Source organism: Microtus oregoni, unplaced genomic scaffold (genome assembly GCF_018167655.1).
Source record: "Microtus oregoni isolate MIOR12 unplaced genomic scaffold, Mior012 000013F_ref0000133, whole genome shotgun sequence".
NCBI lineage: Eukaryota > Metazoa > Chordata > Mammalia > Rodentia > Cricetidae > Microtus > Microtus oregoni.
This window is the reverse complement of record NW_024543072.1, coordinates 23,183,227-23,203,023: the sequence shown is the minus strand read 5'-3', so window position 1 is coordinate 23,203,023 and position 19,797 is coordinate 23,183,227. Positions and strand designations below refer to the sequence as shown.

General features: G+C 44.3%; 1 protein-coding gene across 3 annotated transcripts in view; it reads left to right on the top strand.

The window, feature by feature from the left end:
- The window catches only part of Nek10 (NIMA related kinase 10), a 179,942-nt gene that overhangs the window by 121,456 nt on the left and 38,689 nt on the right, over positions 1–19,797 (top strand). For 2 of the 3 annotated variants that reach the window (XM_041663105.1, XM_041663107.1), the window contains 3 exons: positions 11,404–11,596; positions 11,683–11,769; positions 13,573–13,627. In XM_041663105.1, coding sequence (XP_041519039.1) covers positions 11,404–11,596; positions 11,683–11,769; positions 13,573–13,627 — 335 coding nt within the window. Of the gene's footprint in view, positions 1–11,403; positions 11,597–11,682; positions 11,770–13,572; positions 13,628–15,504; positions 15,606–19,797 lie in introns of those variants that run through there. The other variant, XM_041663106.1, reaches the window with a different exon arrangement.

Here is a 19,797-nt window from a genome sequence, read left to right as displayed (position 1 = left end):
GCTCAACTCCAGTCCTATGAGAGACCCTGAGTCAAAAAATAAGATGGGGCCACTGAGATTCAGTAGGTAAAGGTGCTTCACACCCAGCGTGATGACTGGGGATCCTAGGGCACAAATGGTAGGAGGAGGGAAGTGACCTCCACACGCATACCATGGCATGCACATGTGGGCACACACACGCATGTGGTTACACATACCCACACAAACAATACATTAATAAAAGAAAAGGAATGACCTGAGGTTGTTCTCTAGCTTCCACACACATGAACACGCATGCAGACCTGTCCTCATTCACACAGACAATTTAAAAGCAAAGAAGAAATGAAGTTTGCCTGGCGCATGTCCTGGCTATGAGGCGTACAGTTGAAGATGTTGTTAGCTCTATCAAATGCGCAGCGCCTGTGTTAGAAGGGTGGGTTCTAGGCTGCTGCTGGCTTCCCCAAGTGGCAGTTCTGCAGTAAAGCAATGTATGGCCGTCGTGTGGATCAGCACATTCACTGAGTGCTGCAGGAAGTGCTCCATCTTTATGGACCATTGAGAGATAGTTGATGTCACCCCAAGCTTCTGTGACTGCCTTAAGATCATGAAAATTCTCTCCTACTACCTTCAGCATACTAATAATCTTAGCCTTTTAAAATCAATCAAATACTAAGAGGAAAACACAGCTTTATCAAGGAACCAACAAGAACAAGATAGTACATCTTACCTATTTTTTTTTTTTTTTCGAGACAGGGTTTCTCTGTAGCTTTGGTGCCTGTCCCGGAACTAGCTCTTGTAGACCAGGCTGGCCTCGAACTCCCAGAGATCCGCCTGCCTCTGCCTCCCGAGTGCTGGGATTAAAGGCGTGCGCCACCACCGCCCGGCTAGTACATTTTATCAAAAGAAAAAAAGCAGTCAGCCTGCTTTACTCTCAATGGGCACTAATTTTTATAATTATTATCTTTCCATTGACTTCTTTATTTGCTGTTTTTATTCTGCTTTAATTAAAAAATTTCAGTTAGCATATGCATAATTGAGTTTTCCGATGGCACTTCTAAATTCTCTCTCTCTCTTTTTTTGTTGGTTCTTTTCACTCTCTTCTCTTTGTTCCGTTACCCCCTGGTGCCCATCAAGCTCCCCCAATAGCCTCCTTCGTGCTTCCCAGTCACACGTGTCCTTTTGCCCTCCCCATTATTATATCCACCTATATTCTACATCATCTCTGCTTTTCTTAAGCAATGTTTTGATTGTTCCAAGTATGAGGACAGTGTCTCAGAGCAGTTAATACCAATAATGCTGCCACCCAACTCACTGAGAAGGAGCGCCAAAGGGAAGCAGAAGCAGTGAGCTACTCCAGCTCCTCACAGCTGGAAGGAGGTCTGTGGTCAGTGTTGGAACACTAGCTGACAAAACAGGAAACACCACAGACTTCCCTCCCGGGGCGGGGGAGCACGAGCTATTTATTCTCATACTTTAGCTTATGTTTAATTATGGATGTTTTCATAATAAGCTGCTGCGAAAGATGAGTACAAATCTGTTTTTCAAAAGGGCCAAGGAAGCTTCATGATCTAACTACATTCCTGCCGGGTACTGCAGTTACCTACTGCCAAAGTGAAGCAAGGCATTCCCCTTAACTCCTGAAATTGCAAATGAGAACTGGTACAAGGAGCCTGTTAGGATGGGGATTAACTAGATTAGAATAAGGCACAGGTGTTACTCAGATGTCTGACAGTGAGCAGGAAACGGGGTGTATCAGAGACTGTGACAGTCACCTCTTGTTTGGAGTGTTCTGGCACCGTTGACAATGCACTGAGCCCACAACCATCACCCTGCGGGTGCTATCTTAGATCTGAGACAGCATATCCACGTGGGCATTGTTAAGAAGACTTTGGTTCTTCCCCTCCAAACAGGAAGCAAGCATCAGTGCTGGGGTTGCAGGTGTGCAGGACGTTGGGCTCAGCTTTGAGTGTGGGTGCTGGGGATCCGAATTCAGGATGTCATGTTTGTGCGGAAAGCATATTAGCGACTGTGACATTTTGTTGTACTTCATAGCAGTTTGGGTAGAAGTTAGGCATGCAGATTTGCCTCTTTTTTTTTTTTTTTTGTATTTTGAGTCAGGGTTTCTCTGTACCTTCGATGCCTCTCCTGGAACTAGCTCTTGTAGACCAGGTTGGCCTCGAACTCACAAAGATCCGCCTGCCTCTGCCTCCCGAGTGCTGGGATCAAAGACGTCTGCTACCACCGCCCAGCTTGCCTCTTGATTTTGAACTCCATCCCTGCTTGTTGCAGCCACAGGTAGATACAGCCACTGTTGCTTGCATCTGTCTCTGAGGACCTGAACATGCCGTTTCCATTTTGAGAGTTCTGTTCTCTATTTCTTCTTGCCAAGACGGCAGCTGGGTACAGGAGGAGTCTGAGGCAGGCTTATGCCAGTAGGAAGGCAGGGCCCTCTGGCTGCCTGGTGTGGCCCCTGTGAACCTGTTTCTCTGTTTTGGGGACATGATCCCTGAAGCCTCATCTCCAGCATGGGGGTCACTATTTCTGCCCCCCTCTGAGACCTGGTCATGTCTTCTTTGGTGGCATCCCCAAACTCACTGAGACACATGAAAGTTGGGTATGACTTTCCATGCCACACATATGCCATGGGGATCTCACTGGGAGTAGAAGGCACCGTTTCAGTCCCGCTAACTCAGGTACCTCCCATTCTTCCACCTCTCCCACCCCAGGTGTCTGCCATTCAGCTATCTGACAAGTACCCACCCTAGCTGCCAGGCAATATTGTAGGCAGCAGTGATATTAGGCCTCTGCCTTCATGGGTCTTTTGATAAATGCCCAGAGCAGCTCTGTGATCTGTAGCATCATGGTGGGCATGGAGCTGTTCTGAAGTGCCCTGCCACCTCTGACTTCAGCCTGACTTTCCTTAACTCTTTCTGTATTTCCACTAACACCCAACTCAAGCCTTGGTGTCCGGCTGTGCTGGAGCAGCCGAGAGAAGCAAAGTCAGGGACACTCGAAGCTAACCAGTCTCTGCGCTGTCTCCTGTCTACCTGGAGATGCAGAAGTTTCTCATTCCTCTCTTATATAGCCGCCTCCATCTGGCGCAGCCTGTTCTATATCCGGGCATCATTCACCCACTTTCTTTGACTCTGTGGTTGCTGCATCAGAATTTTGTTTGGGAGTATAAGAGCTTTAGGATAGGGTTGTGCATAAGCCATTCTAAGACGGCAACATGCCTCACTCTACGGCACAAGCACAGCCTTCAACTGACTTGCCTGAACTGAGCCTCACCTCACCTCAACCAACTATCCCCCTATGGCTAACAGGTACACAGCTGCAGTAAGCCTCATGACGTAACTGGGCAGGGTTTATTGAGGAACATGCGGAATACAACTAATAGCCTGTTTATGTATTATAGAAGGAAGCCTTTAGCTTGACTTACACAGGAAGGTCTGACTGACACCTGTCTGTTTCTAGAGAGGCTGAGAACCTAGCTTTCCAGTCCACAGGGTGTGTAGGCTAAGCATTCCCAGCTTGGCATTAAAAGCCAGTATTCCAGTTAGGATGCCAACTCTGTACTATCTACCTACCAGAGACCAAGAACCACCAGGACACGTGCTAGGGGAACATGTAGTAGGTGGTAATTTTTGCTTACCACCCTGACTTTGGATGAAGTGGGATTTTAAAGTGTGGTCACTAAGGATTCTGACTGCTTGGTGCAGCACAGGCCTACACCAGCAGACTTGGGAAGAACGGCCTTCTGTGCCCAAGGGCACAGACCAGGCTATCATAAGATGGTAGTGAAAGGACCGGGCTGGAACTGCAGCTGCAGTCCACTGTAGACAGGTCCTGCTTGCTTGGGAGGAGCACAACCGTGCATAAAAGGCTTGTCAACAGACTCAGTCAGCTCTATCCACTCTATCAACGATTGGTCTCCCTCTCAGCCTCCCTTCCCACGCCCACCAAAATTGCCATTCACAAAGCAAATCCATACTCCTTATTTGGGCCATTTACTTTATCGTTAAGATGATTAAATGATCCTAGATGGCTTCAGCTTTCAGTGAATAAAAGATGTTTATGATAATGTGATATTGTCAGACAGCTTTAATCCATCCCACAGAGCGTCATGTTAAATTCCGCCCTTGGAGAACAGCAGCTGACGGACTACTTAGCAGCAAAGGTCGTTTTTACATTCACGAGTCTTTCACAAACTTGGGTCATGATGGGAATCTTGTTCCATGTTCTCAAAAAACTTTATTGACAAGAGGTTTGATATCTTTACAGTTGGGTGCTTACATTTGAAGAGGATGCAAGCATCCGGATGCTCTTTTGTGTGTGTGTGCGTGTGTGCGTGCACTTGGATTTTAAGTGTCTATTTATTTATCCATTTTGCCTTGTTTTGATTGTACCATATGTCATTCACAAATGCTGAGCCTGCTGCTAAAAGCTTGTGCCTACAACTCTCCGCTAAGAGATGAAAATAAGCCATGCAGAAAATATCGTATATTAAAGGGACAGTATTTTGGTGAATGATTTGCTTTTATAGTCTGGGTAATTACTGACAATTTTCTCTCGAGATCCCAAAAATGCAACAAGCAATTTTATGGAAACAAATATCAGAAATCAGGACATCTCAGCTTTTGGGAAATGTTCTTTGCTTATTAGGTTTAAGGAACAACAGTGTTTCCCCAGTTCCACCCTCCCCAAATAAATACAGTTCTCTCATCGGCTTTGCAAATGCCCCTTTAAAAGCAACAGAATTTACATATTCATAGTGTTATGTTTAAGTGCTGAGCTTAATAACTTTTGACATAAGCAGTCATCACTCAAACAGAATTCTGTGTACATCCCCGCGAAAGCTCCCACCTATCACCAAAGACGACTCCTACCTGGGTCTGGGGCTGGAGGTCAATGGTGACTGCATATACATGTAACATATGGATTCTAGCCATGTCTGTAAGAGTCCTCCATCTCACGTATATTAGTTCTAATTACATTAAGTTGTGTCCCAACTCCCATTATTTTTCTAGAGTATTAATTTTTTATTTATGTATTTAAATACGTGGTATATTAGATACACACTATGCTTTATACATAGAGTACTTATGTGTGTGGATTAAATATCTGCCACATTTTATTGTCGTGATGCTGAATGCTTATTTCCAAAACTGAAATATTAAGCCAAACTGCTACAAACTTTATCAGACGAGACATTGTGTAGATATGTGTCTATTTCTTTTAGGTGATACTTAGAAGTATACTTCAGGTCCTAAGTCGTTGTATGGTTTACTATAAAAGCTACTTCTAGCTTCCCAGAATAATACTGTTTTAACACTCTAGAGCGGGATGCAATAAAACACCATAAATAAAACAATATGGCGGTCTGAATAAAACACCAACCTAAGTCTCAGACATAATCAGTGGTTATTTGGGGAGAATCAGGAGGCGTGGCTTTGCTGAAGTGGGTGTGTCACTGGCCAGGGTTGGTTTGAAGTTTCAAAGGACTCATGCCCTTCCCAGTGTGCTCTCTGCCTGTCGCACGTGGATCAAAATGTGGGCTCTGGTCTGCTTCTGCCACAGCCACGCCTCTGCTCCCCCAGCAGGGACTCTAACCACTCTGCTGGAAGCTGCCTTGGCCATGGTGTTTGTCACAGCAATGGAGCAGTAAGTAGGACAGCCATTCCAGCTGTAACTCTGCCAGTGTCTGTCTTTGGTGTCTGATGTATTTATTCTTGCTTTAGCCTTGGGTCCTCTGTGGGCTTGGTTTGTATTTTTCAGGCAGGCGGCGCTGCCAGGCTCTGACTTGTGCGTGTTGTCTGGTGATGTGTATGTGAATGTGCATGTCTGTGTATGTGTTAGGTGTCTGTTCAAATATTTTGCTCATTCTTTTGCTAGATTTCTAGTCTCTTTTTTAAAGTTTTACTTTTAAATATATTTTAATACTAATTTTTTGCTAAGGAAAAAATTTTATAAAATTTTTATAAAAATTCATAGCCCATGACCTGCCCATTCGCTTATTATTATTTTTTGAAGCACAGAAAAATTATAATTGTGATGTAGACCACTTTTTTGTTTTTATTTACTTGGTTGTTAATGATTTCTACATATGAGTAAAAATTTTTGTCTACCTCATGGTTGAAAAAATAAGCTTTCTTAGTTTGAAAACATTTTATATCCATATATTTGTTATTATGTCCGTATGTTTAAATGCCTCTAGCTTTTATATCTAGATCAATGATTCATTTTAATTTTATTTCGTGTACAGAATAATGAAGGTATTACTATGCAGCTTTCCCCACATTTTTGATAATTTCAACTTTCTGTGTGAAATCATTTGATACAGGTGAATGACTATTTCTGAGTTCTGTTTGGCTTCATTGATCTGTTTACTTATTCACTGACTGATTATCATTCTGTCTTGACTATATAAAGTTGACACTTTTTCAACAATGAGTTGTGCATATTCACCTCGCTTTCAAAGATATGCCCCGTGGACCGTTTAAGATGAAGAAATGCATTTTTTCCCATGTGATATTGTTTGGTCTCTCAGAAGTTCCCAGGACATAGAATATTGCTGTAGCTCCCAGTGGAGCCTGTGGGTCTACTTTCTTCCTGACTGACGCTCTGCCTCAGTGTGTGCACTTGTCTTACTAGTGTTGAGCTTGGGCTGTGTAAGTCCTCCAACTTTGCTGCTCTTCGTCAGCTTTGGTTTCGATGGTGTGGGGCTGTTGGATTTCAGTGCTGGCTTTTTTATGGTATTTTTTTCCTTTTAGATTACTATACAAGGTAATGGGTTCACCATGAGATCTTCACTGCATCTCATATGTTGTTTATTCTCCTCCTCCTCTCTCACCCTGGCCTTATCCATTCTCCTCCTCATGCTGCCCCCCACCTCCTTCTTCCTCTTCACATATATTTATTCTGTTGTTCTCTACTTTTTCTCTCCCCAACCCTGCTTTAAGACTTCCTTTCTCTCTCTTACTGTCACCTCTCAAGTTACATGACCTGTAGATCCCTAAGCAAAAACACAAACACAAAACATTAAGTCCAGGATCCACGTATGAGAGAAACGTGATATTTTACTTTTCTGGGGGTCTAAGATATTTATCTTAAGACAATTTCCAGTTCCAGCTCTTTTCATGCAAATGTCACATTTTCATTTTTCTTTATAGTGATTGAGTCCGTGTGTATTGGATTTCCATTGTCCTTTTGTCAGTGCACAGACATTTCCCTGGTTCCACTTCCCTGCTGTTGTGAATAGTGTAGCAGCCATAAGCATGGCCGTTCAAGTAATGCTGTGGGCGGATATAGAGACTTCTGGGTCCCACAAAGGTATAGCTGGAAGTTCTGCTTTTGGTTTTTGAGGCGTCCTATGTGTGTGTGTGTGTGTGTGTGTGTGTGTGTGTGTGTGTGTGTGTATTTTTTATGCTGGTGTTGATAATAAAAGCTTTATAGTGGCAAGAAACAAAACAACACACACATCCCCACCAGCAAAAGGTGAAGGCTCCTCTTTCCCCACATCTTTCCTAGAGTTTATCATTTGTCTTCCTCACGGCAGCCATTCCAGCTGATGTGTATCGTCCTCATACAACAAGCATCTTAGTCTGCATTGGCTGACCATCAAGGACGTAGAACACTTCAGTGTTGATTGGACCTATTATATTCTTCCTCTGGGAAACCGTTGGGTTAATTTGCCAGCTTATTTATTTACTGGAAGATGAGTCATCTTGGTCTTTACATTCTGAAGTATGTGGCATTATCCCCCATTTGAGGTATATCTGGTGAACATTTTGGCTACCTTTGTAGCCTGTCTCTTCATTCTGTTCATAGCCTCACTTGCTGTGAGAAAGCCCTTTTGTTTCCTGTCACCCCACCGGCTAGGTCTTGCAGTTGCTCCCTGTGCTGTTAGAATTCTTTTCACGAGATCTTTGCCTATGTACACACCTTGAAGTGTTGTCTCTATGTGTCCCTTAGTGGTGTTGGTGTTTCAGGTTTTAGATTAAGGTCTTCAATCCATTTTAATTCATTTTTGTGCAGGCTGAGAGACTTGAATCTTTTATTCTTCTGTATGTTGATATCCAATTTCCTGGCATAATTTTTTCAAGAATCTCTCTCTCCGCTCCCACCCAGGTGGTTTTTTTTTTTTTTTTTGACAACTTGGTCTAAGATTAAGGCTATAGCTGTCTTCATTCCTGGCTCCTCTGGTCCAGTCTTTTAGTCTGCTTGTCTATTCTTATAGCAGTACCATGCTGTTTTGGTCATTATGCTTATGTAATATAATTTGAAGTCAGGCACTGTAATACCTCCACTACTACTTTTGTTTTTTGCCTGTAATGGCTTTGTCTTTTCATGGTCCTTCAGTTTCCAAATGGATTCTTGGATTTTTTTTTCTATGCCAGTGACAAATGCCATTGAAATTTAGTGGAGATTGAGTTGAATCTATACACTATTTTTCATTAATTAATATTGCCTTCTCCACAATGTTAATACTGCTCATCTATGAGCATAAAGCATTTTTCATTTTCTAGTTTCTTTGTCAGCTTCTTTCTCCAGTGTCCTCAAGAGTTTACGGCTGGACCCAGCTCAGTGTCAGCAACTATGGGCAGCTGGGGAGAACCGCTACTTTATTGTGGGGATCCTAGTTAACCCTTTTTTAAGTTCTCTGTAGCTCTTTCTTTTATTTTTCTATTGGTGTTTTGCCTTTTTTTCTTCCTTTTTAAAACCTTGACTCTTGGAGACAATGGCTTCTTGTCTGTTGCCTGGACTGGAACCACCTTCTGACTGCTTTAGAATGGGTTTGTAAGTTTCTATAAAAGATCCTAGTGCAGATTTTGTTTTTAAGCTTTGTTGTAACATTAGGCATAGCTTTCAGATATTTTTGCTCCATCTTTAATTTCAATTTCACTTATTCAGCCAAATTTATAGAGCATTTATTATTTTTTTGAAGACCGTTCTACTCTCCTGACACAACATTTGCCCCGACAGGGGCTGTGTGTTCTGTAGGGAGGGAGAAAGAATACAGAGAGATGCACACGAAACTTCAGATCAATATAGCAACAGATTTTTAAATCAAAATAAGTCTGCCTTCTTACCATATCTTCCAGCTTATGTAGGTTCCGAAAGGGCATCCCTCTAATACTGGGCATTCTCTTTCATCAGGATTCATAGACACAAGTCTATTAACGCTAAGCGACTGGTTTATAGTCCAGCTGCTCCTGAACTAGCCAATCCTCATTAAGTCTGGAGTCACCTGACTCAGAACTTAAGGCCTCACTCTAATCTTCCGTTGCTCAAAGCAAAGTCTCTTTTAAAATGGTGTGTACATGCCACGCCCACGTGTGGAGGTCAGAGGGCAGCTTGTGAGAACCCCTTCTCTCCCTCCCCCTGGCGGAATCCAGGGACTGAAGTCAGGTCATCAGGCTTGCCAAAGCCTTTGCCTGCTGAGCCGCTCACTGACTTTAAAATTTCCAGTTATGGTTTGCTATCCATGCCCGTTCTTAACACAGATGAAACCGTTGCCGAAAGCCTTGCAGATACTCATATATAATGCATTGATGAGAGAAGAAAACATCTCAGTGTGTCTTACGGAGTTATAGATGGGACCCGGTGCCTCGGAAATGCTAGGCAAGAACGTTGTCCTTCATCTACACCCACAAACCTCTTCAGCATTGCCACATAATTGGGTAGAGTCCTTAGAAGGGATTCAAATGCCAAGTGTGGCCTTTCCATACAGTAGAAGATGACAGCTCATTTAAACTGGCATGGCACAAAGCCAAAAAGGAAGTTTCTACTGAAAGCAGCTGAGGAAACTTAGAAGAAGCCCATTGCTGTGTATTTGTTTAGGAGGAAAAAGAGGCCAGCACAGAAAATGTTGAGTAAAATACTGGGTTTTGAATGATACGTATAGGAACTAGATATGGGCAGACCAGAGATGTTAGAAATCACTTTTGCATCAGGTTTCTAGGCAGCACATTTGTCTCTGCAGAGACTATTCTAAACATCCCTGTCTAAGTTAGACGAGCAGGCAAGACCCAAGATGGAGGAATTAACCCAGGTTCCTCAGAGCAGACTGGACATTGGATAGAAGACTAGTTACAGAAAATCAAATTAAAAGCGTGTTTCTTTAGCTGCCTATTAACTCCAACGAAATGAAAGTTGGTAAGCCCGAGGAAGGAATACGGAAAAGATCCCCCGGGGAAACTGGACAGGCAGTTTGCAGTGCCCACATGTTCTGCTTAGAAGACATATGCACATGAATGCTGTCATGGATTTATTGACTCATGTACCAAGAGATATTAAGTTTTCTTCACCTTTAAATTGTGCCTCCCCTGGATTTTGGGCAACATGTTCCTGGAGCCCTTTAGGGCTGCTTGAGTTGGAAGAAAATCTGTGAAAATAAATGGGCAAACGCATACCAGCCTCCCAAGAAGGCTTTTTCCACAGTAAGCATCTTAGTAAAGAAGGGGGGATGGGCTTAGGAGAACAGAGCCTGCCAGGTCACTTGAGGGCTTCTCTCTCTAACGTCTGTCCGTCCATCCATCACAGCATTTGTCTTTCTCGCTCTTTTGCCTGGAGCCATCCTCGTTTGTAGCTTCCCCCTTAGGGCCCCTGGTGCCCTAGCCTCGCTCTGCTAGCGGTCTTCAGCCATGCAGCCTAAGCCCCTCCCCACTCTGGTGTATGTCTTTGGGATTGTGAATTATTTGGGAAGTTCCTTCTTCAGTGTCTTCTTTGACAACCCCAAACTGCCAGCCTTTGGTGCCCTTAAACATTTTTATTTTTGTTGAACCCGAGAAACATGTTACATACGGTTTATTACACAGCGTAACAGAATATTGAGGCCTGGGCCAGATGAATGACTTGGGTGTGGTCTCACAGATTTTCATCCTCTCGGGATATTCTGGAGCAGTGTGTGTCTAGTTCTGCAAGAGGGAAGCAGAGTGACTGGGGCCTTGAGTGACAGAGTCCTCCTCACTGTGATCCCTTATCTTGTAGGGGGTATTTGCTGCTTCTTCCTCACGGTCTGGCTTTGTCCGATATTCACGTTCCTTGGAGAAATTCTTTCTTAACTGGTATGGGGCTGAGCAGCTACCACTGCAAATATTTGGGAAGAGACTCAAAGGAGAGAAATTTCTGATAGATTGGCATCTGGGTTCTGTTCCTTAGAGACACAGTGAGGTCACCAGTTGTCACAGACCTTTAGTGTGGGCACCAGTGCCTCTTGTCAGATGGTTGATTTTAGATTTACTTCTTGGTGTGTACGGATTAAACGGGTCCAGTGGTGGCTGCCTGGGTGGAATTACTGGTGTCCCTTCTGCATCAAGTGTTTGCAATGGCATCTTAGACACTTACATGGGCATTGCAACAAGGGCTGTGTCCTGTGGAGAAAAGAGAGGATGAGGTGCTGATGGCTTAAAATTCTCTTTCCAGGAAACCTTCGAGAAGGTGAGCCTGAGCAGCAGCAGCAGCGGGGCAGCCAGCCTGAAGAGTGAGCTCTCTGAGAGCGCAGAGCTGCCCGGCGAGGGCTTCCAAGCCGCTGCCATGCAGTGTGGGAAGGAGGAGGACAGGCCCTGCGAGGAGGCTCTGTCGGAGGATGCCTTCCACCTGGAAGGGGTGGAGAAAGGCAAGTCGGCTGGCGTGCGAGGGGAGGGCGGGAATGGCCTGGGGTCCTTCCATTTCCAGGCTCACCCCCTTCGTCTCTGTGTGCAGATGTGTATTCTGAGCTGGACGACGAGCTGGACATCTTGGACAACTGTAGCAGCTCCAGTTCCAGCCCCCTAAAGGAGTCTACATTCAGTAAGCTTGCCGGACAAGTTCATCACTGGAAACGGGGGAACGTGGGAACTGGGTAAACGGAGTCTGTGGCTGCTGTCTCAGGGTGGCACTCTTGTAGATAGTCGGAGGCCAGACACCCGGCAAGGGGTGCCTTTTCATTGTTAGGACCGAAGGCAGTTGTCACGGAGGAGCTAAATGACTAGGGTGCAGACAGCCATTAGGAATGATGGGCGTGCATCAGTCTGTGGGTTAGTGGGACTAGGGATTGTGGGGGGAATTAGCCATGGCGTAATAAACTTCCGTGAAATCTTATTCACACTCATTATCTTAGTTCTATTTCTGTCATTGTGACTAAACACCAGCAGAAGCCACTTAGGGGAGGAAGTTTTATTTGTTTTTTTTAGCTCCCAGTTCTGGGGTATCATCCGTTGCAGCTGGGAGCAAGGAGGCAAGAACTTAGAATACTTACAGATGAGAGCGAACAAGGTGAAGACCCGCATGCTTCTTGTGTTTCGACCATTTTCTATACTCGTACATCCAGGACCAAATCCAGGGAATGGTGCTGCCCACCCCAGTTATTCCAATTAAGAAAACCCCTCACAAGCCTGCCCACAGGCCAACCTGATCTAAGGCAGTCCTCACTGATATTCCCTTCCCAGGGGACCCTAGAATACATCAAGTTAATGAGTAAAACCTAGCACCACAATTGTATGTTTATCGCATCCAACTAAAATAAGTACCTTAAATGTTTAGGACTATGAAAAACATTGATGTATAAATCCAGCCCAATATTAGACTTAGATTGAAATAATAACAAAAATTTTAAAAATATATTGAGGAACAGGAAAGAAAAGAAGATGCTATATCTAGGCAGAATTTAAAGACTGTAAGGAAAAATACGATCAAATTAACTTGGCAGACATGCAGCTGAAAGAAATGTTCAGCTAGAAATGTAGAAAAAGATAAATCTCACAGAAGAGTATGCTAACTGGATTTAAATTTGCTAACTAGAGGGACTTTAAAATAAATGAAGTATAAATAATTTTGTCTGCTCAGTGATTATGCTGTGAAAACCCCAGGAGATAAGAGAGAAAACAGCTTTGCCAAAGATACACGGGGGGGCGACAAGGATTTAGCCACGTCACTTGCCTTTTCTAAACCCAATGGCTCCATCCAGACACTGACTAGACCTTGCAGATTTTCAGGAACAATCACCACAGCCGATTCTTTGCTCTGGTGTTCTAGAGAGACAAAGTGCCTTGATTTGTAGTTGGAGAATGATGGACATCGTGCAGGAGAAATGCTTCGTGCATGTAAATGCGTAGCAAAATTCTAGAAGCATGTCATTAGTCAGTGATGTGGATGGTGGTGTTTATCCCTAGCCACAATGCTAGAGATGGGTGGTGGGGAGGCAGAGGAGAGAGAAAACCCTGGCGTGGAGATGTCTGCACAAAGGCTTGAGGCTGAAATGACACCCAACATGCTGGTGTATTTAGTAGCAAATGGTTGTTTATCATCTTCCCTGTGGAAGAACAAACCGACCAAGTGTGTAGTAATTTTTAACATTCTATTTGAGCTAATACTTTGAGGAAGAAAAATGGTAGTTACAGTGAAGGGTGACTGCCAAGATAATAGAGCCTCAGCAGCTCAGAAAAGGGTTGCTAAAGGCGTGACACAGCCTGCGGGCTAAGCGCTGGTCCCGGAACACACGGGACCTGGACTCCCTCTCTAGCCCAGGAAACAAGCCAAGACACTGTGTAACAACAATGAAAGCCACAGTTTCTTGAGCCATAACTTACAGTTATTTCTGTTTTCTTGTTTTAGGCATTTTAAAGAGAAGTTTCAGTGCTTCAGGAAGAGAAAGGCACTCACAGGCCAGGTATGTTTGTTTTGAGGCACAGTGTACCTGGAAGTGGTTTTAGTCTAAGGCAGAAGCTGAGCCACTTGGGGCTAAGTTACTCCATGACTGGCAGAAGTCACTGGACATAGAAACTCTTCTTCCCCAGAGCCTTAGCAGTTTAACATGCTGGAGAGTGCTAAGCTTCAGCCCGGACCCCTGTGTGTCTGCCTTTTTCTAGTTCTGTAACAGCCAAACAGCTCGTCTTTCTGAGCATAACCTGGGCCAAGGCAATGGACTAGCCATGCTCAGTGAGGTCACCTGAGGCCCTGTGTTCTTCAAACATGGGTATGAAACTCAGCCCCATGGCAAATTGGGCAAAAGGAGGGAAGGGGATTGGGGACACACCCGCCCTTCTAAAAATCCAGTCCAGACTTCTACACAGACATATTTGACAGAACTCCTTTATACAACCACGTCCATCTTAAAAAGATGATGCACACAACACACACACACACACACACACACACACACACACACACACACACGTATGCGCGCACACACGCACGTGCAAACACACACACTTTTAAGAGAAAGGAGAAATTATTAGGGGACATCAGTTGCCTCTGTGTCACCTGGTGAGGATGGCTGAAACCTCAAAGTCTGGCTGTAGTAATCTTGGAGATCTAGAGGCAGGAAGAGCTGCAGAATGTGAGGAGTGGCCGGGACAGTTTAACGGATGGGAAAGAGCCTCCTGGCCTCATCAACACAACGTTGGGGTGTGCCTACAGAGAGGCAGCCTACAGGGAAGACACAATCAATGGTGATTAATAGGAAGGAAATGGCACCAGAGAAGTGTGGGGGAGGGGCACATCCCTGGATTTCTGTCTGTAAAGAGAGGACCATACAATTAAGATCGTCAAATAGAGAGGAGGGGCGTGTTTATGAGAAGATATTCTAGGCCACCGCACAGAGGATGGCCTAGATTTGGAAAACTCTCCTCCAGAGGCAACCAGGAGAGGGCTGGGGAAGAGGAGCAGACAGCAGAAGCCAGCATCCTTAATGCTGAAGCACACCCAAGTGGCCATGCCAGCAAATTCTCACATACAACTATGGATGTATGTTAAGAGGGTTTTACATAAAAATGGAACTTTCTACCAGATAAATTCAGACATCTTGAAAGCACCAAATAATTCTAGCCTTGATTTCCAGAAGGATCTATGGGAATTTTCCTCATTTGTAGTAGTTCTATTTGCATCCACCCTTTGGAAATAACAAAAAGCATGTTACATATTTGAAATCTTGAGGGAATTTATTTATTTATTATCGATTTTTATTGCGCTCTACATTTTTCTCTGCTCCCCTCCCTGCCTCTCCCCTCCCTTTCAACCTTCTCCCAAGGTGAGGGGATTTTTTTTAAAATCTAGAAATGAGGTAAATATTTTTGTAACATAGTATCTAAAATAGAGTTAGCCCATAGACATTAAACCAGAAGCAGAGACGCCGTGGAGTACTGTCTACCACATAGTTACGAGTCTGTGACCATGACAAGCAGCCAGGACTCTGAGGCTGCTGCTTCTCTAACTGTGCTCCGAGACAGCTGAAGACCGACCTCGAGGCCTCTTTCTGTAGCCGTGTCACATGGGCGGGACATGCTGTGTGACAAGCCACCGAGAAGCACAGTGATACAGAAGACAGGCTGTCTTCACTGCAGGCATTCATGGTGTAGAGTGTGTGACCTGACACAGGGTAGTTGGGGACAAGGACAGCGAACAGCCTGCACTTTGTACAAAACAGAAGGAAAGAAAGAAAGAAAGAAAGAAAGAGAGAAAGGGAGAAAGGGAGAAAGGGAGAAAGGGAGAAAGGAAGAAAGAAAGAAAGAAAGAAAGAAAGGGAAAACGTTCTTTGCTTCTTTCCAGGTGACTCTACGGGCTTCTCTGAATTAACGTGAGACACTTTATAGCATAATTTCTAGTTATCTGCAAGGCATTAAATAAAACTGAAGTTCTTTCTTATTTAATTTGTTTAGGATTTTCCTTGACTTCTTGGTGTATTAATGTGAAATATGAATTAATAAAATATGTAGAAATCAAATGATAAATTTAAACATACAAGAAGATCAAGAAAGACACTGCATGCTAGAGTTGAAAATAAGAGGAAAAGTCAGCCCTGTAGAGGTTTTGACTTTTCTGTATTCACCATGAGCTTGTGTCATGGTGACGAGGGGATCCTGGGTATTTCTTCAGAAAGCATCTTGGTCTGGGCTAAGCTGATGTTACAGCGACGCACGTGTCTGCCCTAAGCATAGCTTTTGGAATTGAGAATCCAGGTGTGTCTGTGGCTAACATAACAGAGAGAAAGCATAGACAAGACATTCTCATATTTGATCACCTCAGACAGAAGCAGGAAGACCCATGGAAACCATGAGTTCAAGACCAATCTGGTCTCTGAGTTAAGGATTCTATTGTTGCAATGAAACGCCATGACCAACGAGCAAGTTGGGGAGGAAAGAGGTTATTCGGCTTACACTTCCACATTGCTGTTCATAACTAAAGGCAGTCAGGACAGGAGCTCACACAGGACAGGATCCTGGAGGCAGGAGCTGCTGCAGAGGCCGCAGAGGGGTGCTGCTTTCTGGCTTGCTCACCCTGCTTTCTTACAGAACCCGGGACCTCCAGCCCAGGGATGGCACCACCCACCATGAGCTGGGCCCTCCCCTATAGATCACTAATTGAGAAAATGCCTTCCAGCTGGATCTCAAGGAGGCGTTTCCTCAACTGAGACTCCTTCCTCTCCGAAGACTCTTGTGTCAAGTTTACACACAAATTCAGCCAGTACACTGGACAATATATTGAGAACCCCATCTCAAAACAAATAAGAGCATCCACCTGCTCATGGGATGGTCAGTTATTTTGGTATGCCAGGCTCAGGCTGAACGGTACGTGGGCGTTTCCTTTACTCTCCGGTACAGTGTGTTGCAGACAGTGCTGATCCACAGATGTTTGTTGCACGCTTGTTCATTAGAAAATTAATGCGTTATCTCACTGCAATTTCCGAGTTTCTTACCGTAAAGGACGGAAATCTTATTCACCTCCTTGAATTAATTTATAGTGTAGCTTGTAGTTTAAGGCTCACTTTTTTTTTTTAAATTCTGTTGCTTAGGCAACAAGGTTTCTCCATGCCTACTTGCTTTCTGTTGCCAAGGCAACAGGGTGTAGCTGGCTGGCTGCTCCGAAACATCGGATGTTTGCAGTGTCAGAGAATCCTGCAGTGAATACCGTCTTTGTGAGCATAGTTTTACCAGAGGGTGTGTTTCTGACTCCAATACTTGGAGAGAGAGATGGCTGCAGAGGTTTCTCATCATCCGGCATCACAGATGGGACCGGAAGGACCCCCGATTGCCTCAGAACCCACAGTCCTTCCTTCCTAAGGGCCATCTCACTATTTGCTTGCTCCCATTCTGCTTCCACTTCTCATTCATAATCTGAGTCTCATTTTGCTTCTATTGAATATGTATGCGTGATCACTGCTCACCAGAATCCACCTGGCCTCTCTGCCAGGATCACGATCCAGCAATCTTCCTAGCAACACGACAGCAAAAAGCTGTACCGTGCCACCACGAAGCACCCTCCTTTTTCTATGGCAATTCTAAGATGGTCACTTGTTTGCTCTCAGCCATCAATATGGTCTGAAGGGAAGGTCAGGAACCTAGCACCAACGCCTGACCAAGATACCAACTCATTTCACATTGCCACGGATGAACAACTTCACTAGGCACAAGAGCCCAACCTCCCTCAGTTCCCCCATCATGCCTGTCGTGGTCATGAATGTCAGAAGATTCTAGTTACCTTGTATGTCATGGCTGCAGTAACCTCAAATGACATGTTCTTAGTATTGTAAGCCAAGCTTCCCATTTCATATGATGTATTTAAAGGATTTCTTTGAGAGAGAATTGTAGGGCATTATCTCTTTCATGGCCAGGGCTTTAATGACAAAATAATTATCCAAGTAATTCACGCTTTTCTGACAAAGTAATTACCAAACCAGTTCACACTGTGCTTTCACCAATGCAGAGTAAAATCTGTTTTAGAAACCGCAGAGTTGAGCTGCACCCTCTGCCTTCCCACTGACTGCTGTGGCTGGAGATCTAGGCTGACACTCACCACACCACGTCAGTCTCTTCGGGCTTACAAGCTGTGTCCACCAGGTCACGCTGCATCCGAGGACAGCTTCTGAGGCGCTGTCACCAGCTTTAGGAACTGTCTGTGCCCATTAAAAAACTTTCGTCAGGGAGCATCTCCGATATGCTGTCTTCTCACCAAGAAGTATATCTGAAATTTCTCCCCGTGCTAAATCATCCTGTGGCCAGCCTGAGCTAGCGTGGGAATGCCGGCATCCGGCATCACAGCTCCCCATAGGTCATAAGCATTCCGTGTGCCACCATCTGGAATTCCCTCAGGCATGCATCTTTTCTACCACCTGTTTGCCTGTGGGCCCAGCAATTGCCCAGGAAAAGCGGTGGCTTCTGTTTGTAGTGGATCTATGCTATTTTGATGTTACAAATGGCTGTCCATCCTTGTGGCTAATGGCTTGTCTTCAGAAAAATTAATGGGTTTTCCACTGCAGAAAAAGCAACTTCAGAAGCTCCAAGACTGTGAAGGTGGTTTCTTTCCCCTACTGGTGTCTAGCTCAGGGCCTCCACAGGAAGAATCAGTGTGTGTGTGTGTGTGTGTGTGTGTGTGTGTGTGTGTGTGTGTGATGTTTTCTACTAACATTCTCCAATGCTTATTTTATTTAAAAATAAGTGTGTGTATGTACATTTATCTGTTGAATATGCATGACCACGGAAGCCAGCAGAGGGTGTTGAATCTCCTGGAGCTTGGAGTTATAGGTGGTGTAAGTTTCCCCATATGGGTGCTGGGAACCTAAGTTGGGTCCTCTGCGCTCTTAACCACTGATTCATCTTTCCAGCCTCTACCTTAAAGCTTCCTAAGCATATAGAACTGGACAGAGCAGCACATAAGCTGAAGCAGCTAAGCGCAGTTGGGGATCCATGTCATGTATCCCATCATGCATACTATTTTATAAGAATGTTTGAAATAAAAGACTTTTTGACAATAAAAAATGACACATTAACTCAGTTTGCATGTTAGCCTTTCCAGAAGTTGTGTTTTAACTTACCTTTAAGGCAATGAGGGCCATGAGATGTCAGAGCCAGCAGCTCTGTGGCTGGACTAATGCTGTGGGTAGGGGGTCGTGACCAATGGCTTCTGTAGAAAAGTCAGGAGAGCTTAATATGGAGATAGCTGGGCACATGTGTTGACCTAAGCAGTCAAAAATGTGGCTAGTGCAGCTGAGCTACCAAATGTTTAGTCTGACATTATTTTAAAACAATATAAAACACTATTTCATTTTTAAATGTTGGTATTTGGGATATATTTGGTGAAAAATATAAAATTAATCTCACCCTTTTCTTTTTACTTTTTACAAATGTGCCTCCCTCGGAAGTTTTACATCAGTGGTTGCTAGAGGAGCCTCTTGTTGGTTCCCGGCCGCTTAGTCCCGAAATAACCACACAGAAACTGTATTCATTAAATCACTGCTTGGCCCATTAGCTATAGCTTCTTATTGGCTAACTCTTACATATTAATTTAACCCACTTCTATTAATCTGTGTATTGCCACGAGGCTATGGCTTACCTGCTAAAGTTTCCAGTGTCTGTCTCCTGCAGCTCCGTGGCTTCTCTCTAATTCTGCCATGCTTTCTCCCAGCATTCAGCGTAGCTTTCCCTGCCTACCTGAGTTCTGTCTTGCTATAGTTCTAAAGCAGTTTCTTTATTTATTAATGGTAATCACAGCACACAGAGGGGAATCCCACTTCAAGTGGTGGTAAAAGGTGGGAAGGAGTGAAGAAAGAAGTCACTTGTGGCACAGAGTTTGGGGATTTTTCAAGCATTTAAACTAGATTGGTTGGTAAGTGCTTGCCAACCTTGTTAAGCTCCATGTCTTAGATATGAGCTGCCCAGCAACAACAACAATCACATGATGAAATAAAAAGGTTGGGGCAAGCCAATTGTCCACGAGTTAGCGAGAGAAGTCATCATATCTCAGGTTGTCAAGCAGACTCCCACCATGCACCTCCCTGTCGTTCAGTATGTACCTGTTGGCTTGCATGCCAATGTGAAGTAAACTCCTAAGAAATAGGTCCTGCCT